The sequence below is a fragment of the Hipposideros armiger genome, unplaced genomic scaffold, assembly GCF_001890085.2.
Source record: "Hipposideros armiger isolate ML-2016 unplaced genomic scaffold, ASM189008v1 scaffold_27, whole genome shotgun sequence".
NCBI lineage: Eukaryota > Metazoa > Chordata > Mammalia > Chiroptera > Hipposideridae > Hipposideros > Hipposideros armiger.
In genome coordinates, this window is record NW_017731377.1 from 267,079 (window position 1) to 272,269 (window position 5,191).

Sequence of the window (5,191 nt, forward strand, 5' to 3'; positions counted from 1 at the left end):
CCCCCACCCCCACCCCCGCCGGGGCCCAGAGATATGGGGTGAGGTGCCCTCAGTGAGTCACATGGAGCAGCAAACACTAGGCACCTGCTGTGTTACACCTTCCAGGTAACCTGTGCTGACTGTGTGTTTACAGAGATGGCTCTAATGAAAGGGTATCATTGTTGCTGTACTTTGACCTAGCGGGAGGCACCAAAACTCCAGCTGTGACTCTTGTCCTCTTTGTTTTATTGTTTTAAAATAACTGTTCTAAATTTTGGTGAAATAAATTGAGAAATGCTATGCTGAATGGGTTTCTTGGCTGCATAACTTCTAACAACATCTATTGCGTCCTGACATTTTCCAAAGGGTCAACAACACGCCATGTTATCCAAAATTATTTGACCCCAGGACCACTTTTTCATACCTGTTCATATCTCCAGGAATTCCTTAGAGCTCCACTTTAGAAAACATCTTTTTTTATGCACATAATGCCAAATATCATTTCATTTTAAGATCTTGACTTCTAAATAAAGAATTACCTGCTACCAAACACCATAAATGCAATTATAGATATCAATTTCTTCTATAAAAAACTCCTACCCTCCCTCCCCCGCCCCTCCCTGGGGGGGGGGCTCTCTTTAGACTCCCCTGCTTTTTATTGGCTTCTAGTCATTATGCTCAAAGACTGGTCCTTTTTGGTCTCGAATACAAGGCAACTATAAGTAATACGATTTTTTTTTTTAACTCATAGCAAGTGAACTTGCTCCTTTCGAGGGTGTTACTCCTGTGCTGCTTGCCTGTTCAGGCAACATGGCCATCCTGCAAACCTCCAACCCTTAGGCACTGTTTTCACAGCCTGCACCAACCATGTTTTTCAAATAATTCTCAGTGTCCCACTAGCACAGTGCCAGGCACCGGTACATAGTACATGCTCAATAAATTCGGGTGTATGACTGAGAGAACAAAATGAAATAGACGAATCAAGGGAAAAGGTCGGGGTGGGGGTTAGTATTAGCAAAGCTCAAGTTGAGAAAGAGGCAACAAAGCTGAGACACAAGGGGGCGCACTTCCCAAGTCCAACCCAGCCACCCATCCCAGGGGACCCACAGGAGCCTTCCCAGGACCCCAGTGGCTTCCTACTTGTTGTAGAGGACAATGTCAGGGATCCAGATCATCTCCGAAGGGACCCGGAGGGATGTGATGTTGCCAAAATCAGCCGGGTTCCAGCGCAGCTTGTAGTCGTTCCACTCCTGTGCGTGGGGAGGGGCGTCAGGTCACCAGGTGCTGTCCTGGGCGGGGGGCCCCCAGGGCAAACGTAGGGAAGCTTGGGGACGCCCCAGCAACCTGATTCAGGAGCACCACAGAGCCCCTCCTCTAGCCCTACAGGCTAGAAAGGGGCCCCTTTCTAGCCCTACAGGGTAGAAAGGGCTCTGAGCTGGGAATTAGCAGTCTGGTCTAAAATGGCCAACCCTCTCACTTTGACCCAGTTCTACTACTCAGAGTCCCCTGCATACCGAGTGGATGTCACCCTGGTCCCGCCTCTTGTCCTCATTCTGCCACTCCCTAGCTGGACAACCCCGGCAGGCCATCTCACTAATTCGTAGTAACATTTTTTTAGTGCATCACATTTTACAAAGTTTGTTTTTTGTTTTGTTTTTTTAAGATTTTTATTGGGGAATTGGGAAGGGGAACAGACAAGTTGCTGTCCTTTTGTTCTTCAGTCTAGTTGTGGATGATGTTGCTTCACTGGCCCAAGTTGGCACCATCATTGTGCTCTTCCCTGGAGAGGCAGATCAGTCGCCGGCTTCTGGACGGCCGCTCACTGCGGCTGCTGGCCGCTCCTGCTGGCTGCTGGCTACACACGGTAGCCCATGGCAACCCACTGCAGCAGGGGCTGCAGCCTACGCCCTCATCCGGGACTCATGGCAGCCCAGCTCCAGGTTGAGCTGTTGTTCAGCATCTTAGCTGTGGAGGGGGCAGTGTCACTGGCCCTCATATGTGGGATCCGAACCGGGGCCCTCTGGTGTCCCAAGCCAGCTCTTAACCAATGCGCCACTTGGCCAGCCCTACAAAGTTTGTTTTATACCCTGTCTAGGAAGAACCTCAACAGAAGAGCGGGACAAGGAATGCCCAGTGGGTGGAAGCACTTCCTCATTTAACAGGTAATGAGTCTGAGGAGAAGTTGGGCAAAAACCAGCTGGATTATACAGCTGAGAAAGGGGAGTCAACCAGTGACTTTCAAACTGTGCTCCAAAGCGCCCCCTAGAGGTTCCAGCAACCCTTCCACTGGCAGGTCCAAGTGAATCTGTTTTCTCTGCCAAACCAGGTTAGTATTCTTTGCTCTCTGAGGTTTTCCTCTATGGCATTATCATAAGTGGTGATTACATGTGGATTTGCATATTTATTTATTTAATGTCTCTGTAAGGTCCATGAAGCCAGGGGACAACATCTGTTTCACTCTGCATGGGTAGCACCAGGCCTCTGTTAGATGCTCAGGAAATGGGTATCCAAGCAATGTAAAAACCCCAAAGTTGTATGGTCCTATCTCTGGGAGGGTTTTCCATGTGCCTTCTGGACCTAAAAGGAGTAACTATTCCCCAACAGATAATGACTGGTGTTGACACACAAGCCTGTCCTTTGCCTCACAGGGGCTTATAATAATTAAAATAATAACCACTACCATTTATAAAGGCAACTTTGTTAGGGGCTCTTTAGATCATTTTCTTTTTCTAAGCTTCACAACAATCTTTCAAGTTAGGGCGAGGAAAGTGAGGCAGAGGGTACCCTCTGCAAGCAGTAAGTGGAAGCACCGGGCCTTGAACCCCGGCCTCCCCAACTCCAAGCCTGTTGCTTTTGTGCATTTACGCTAAAATAGTGCAGTGTTGTACCCTTGAAAGACCCCCGTGCATGATGCCTGTTCCTCTCTAGGAATAGTCATGTAACATTAACACAAACGCATCGACCTGAGTAAGGACCCAGGAAGGGGTTCCTGGAAGCAGGCCCATGACAGGGAGCGCATTGCCCCTGCTCCTGCCTCTGCCAGGGGAGGGTCTCTCACCTGCTTTAGCCAGACGTTGGTGGTCATCATTTGGTTCTTCTCATCCTGGCCAGTAGCAGCGGGAGAGAAAGGAAAAGCAGTTGGAGTGATGGGTCAACCCCAGAAGACAGGGTAGCATGGGATGGGCCCCCCACTCACCAGAAGAACCTTTTTTATGATACTGCAATCCCAGGCTGCCCACGACCCCTTCCTGACACTGTCTTACTCAGGATGGTGCAGGCCATTTGGGTCCTCTGGGCTTGTGTCCAGTGGAGCAAGCAAAGCATCTAGAAAACCCACTGCTGCCAATCAGTGCCCTTCAGGGGGGACTTCAGGGATGGGGATGGAGCAGGGGGGAAGCTCTGATTAAGGGGGGCTGGGGGACTGAAGAGGGAAGGGCTAGGAGGGGAGGGAGGACTCAGGAAAGGGGCCCATGGTCTGGGGACTGATCCCAGGATTGCAAAGGGTGGTGGGACAGGCGCACCACATCGATGAGCTGGGCGATGGACAGTCCAAAGCGCACGATGACCACGTCAGAGGTGTTGGGCACCGGCCGTGCCCAGCGGTTATAGCCCCTAAATAGGTGTTTGAAGAGGCGGTCTTCAGCTTGGATGTGGGGGGCTCGCTGCGCCAACGCTGTGGGACAGGAGGGAAGGGTACGGTCTCTGAGTATGTGATGGTGGGTGCTTGGCTCCCTCTCCCATCAAATCAGAGCCCCTCAACCTCACTGAGCCTCAGTTTCCTCATCTGTAAAGCGGGGACGCTATCCAGAACCTATGTCACAACACCATTGAGGATTCAATATAATAATGCTTATTAGAGCATAACAAAGCAACCAGTACATGGTTGGAGCTCAAGAAGTGTCAGCTACTCTGTGATTATCCAGTAAGAAGACCTGGAAATAAGTGCTGAGGAGGGGTGCTGAGGGATAGGAATAGGGAAGAAGTCAGGTGAGATTCAACCTTCAGCTGAGCAGCCTCAAAGGGACAGCAATATGGGGGAGACGTCTGGTCTATGGGGGGTCAGCTGCAGGGAGAAGGGTTTTCACGTATGACGGGGAGCCTTCCATTCCCATCCACTTGTCAATGAACCCCTATGATAACCATGAAATCCTCTGCCACTTTGGGCATCTCCCCCATTTTTCCTTAAACCACTGGCATTTGCTCCTTCTTATTAGCTAGGCAAAATTCGCCCGAAATTGTCCAATGGAATTCCTCATGTTTGTTTTCTCCGTGTCCTGCAAACAGCTTCAGCTCTTAGAGTTCTGATGCCTGAGCAAGCGGAGACTGCCGCTCTAAAATTCAGAAAAGCACATCAGAAGCAGCAGTTGTCATGTATTGAGTGCCTGCTGTATCCCAGGTGCTAGTCACAAACTCTCATCTCCTGTAATCCTCATAATAGCCCCGGGAGGTTCACAGCACGATTAGCATTGGCAGGTGAGGAACACTGAAGCTCGGGGAGGTTCAAGGTGACACGACTGCCAATATCAGAGCTGTGAGCGCCCCACCACCTTCTAGCTTTGGCAGTGAGCCCACCTACAGCAGTGCCCTCCATGCGGCGTAAGCTTGCAGGTGAGACATGATGTCCTAGTGATGATACCACTCACCTGCTGGGATTAGAAGGAGCCACCACAGGCCGAGCTTTGTCATGGGTGGGAGTGCAGAGTGGGAGGGGCCCATGGCTTCAGAGAGGAGCTGGAGGCCCCTGGGCATCAGGAGAACAGCAGACCAGGGCTTTGCTGTAGGGTGAACCCGCCTCCCCAGCATGGCCTCACGTAGCTGGCACGGCCAAGGTCCTGTTGGATCCCACGCAGCCTCCTCTCACCGCCGAACCTGAGCAAGCCCAGGAAAGGATCTCAGGGTCCTGCATCCTTGACACAGATGTGCTTGTGCTCCTCACATTCCACAGAGGTGCCAGAGGCGAGCAACCGGGCCTCCCGGGAGGGCACGGCTCTTGGGCTCTCCCTGGCTTGAGGAACCAGCATCTTTCACTTTCTCAGGGTCAAGCAGCTACTCTGCCCTAAGATGAGCCTTGACCCACTGGACAGAGGAGGGCGCAAGACAAGACCAAAGCCACCATTGCTCTGGCCTCAGTGTCGCATGTGTGAAATGCGGATATCATATTGCAAAGTGTGGTCAATAGAAGAATTTGGGTGCTATTTATGATAGCCAAAAG

The 5,191-nt window shown here is 51.2% G+C and overlaps 1 protein-coding gene across 3 annotated transcripts in view; it reads right to left on the minus strand.

The window, feature by feature from the left end:
* Window positions 1-1,434, minus strand: part of CHRNA2 (cholinergic receptor nicotinic alpha 2 subunit) — a 6,239-nt gene extending 4,805 nt beyond the window's left edge. For 2 of the 3 annotated variants that reach the window (XM_019636130.1, XM_019636129.1), the window contains exon 1: window positions 1,120-1,195. Coding sequence is in view for 1 of the 3 variants with exons in the window: in XM_019636128.1 (XP_019491673.1) it covers window positions 1,120-1,154 (35 nt within the window). In the remaining 2 variants the exon portion in view is untranslated. Of the gene's footprint in view, window positions 1-1,119 lie in introns of all 3 variants that reach the window. The other variant, XM_019636128.1, reaches the window with a different exon arrangement.
* Between the last annotated feature and the right edge of the window lie 3,757 nt (window positions 1,435-5,191).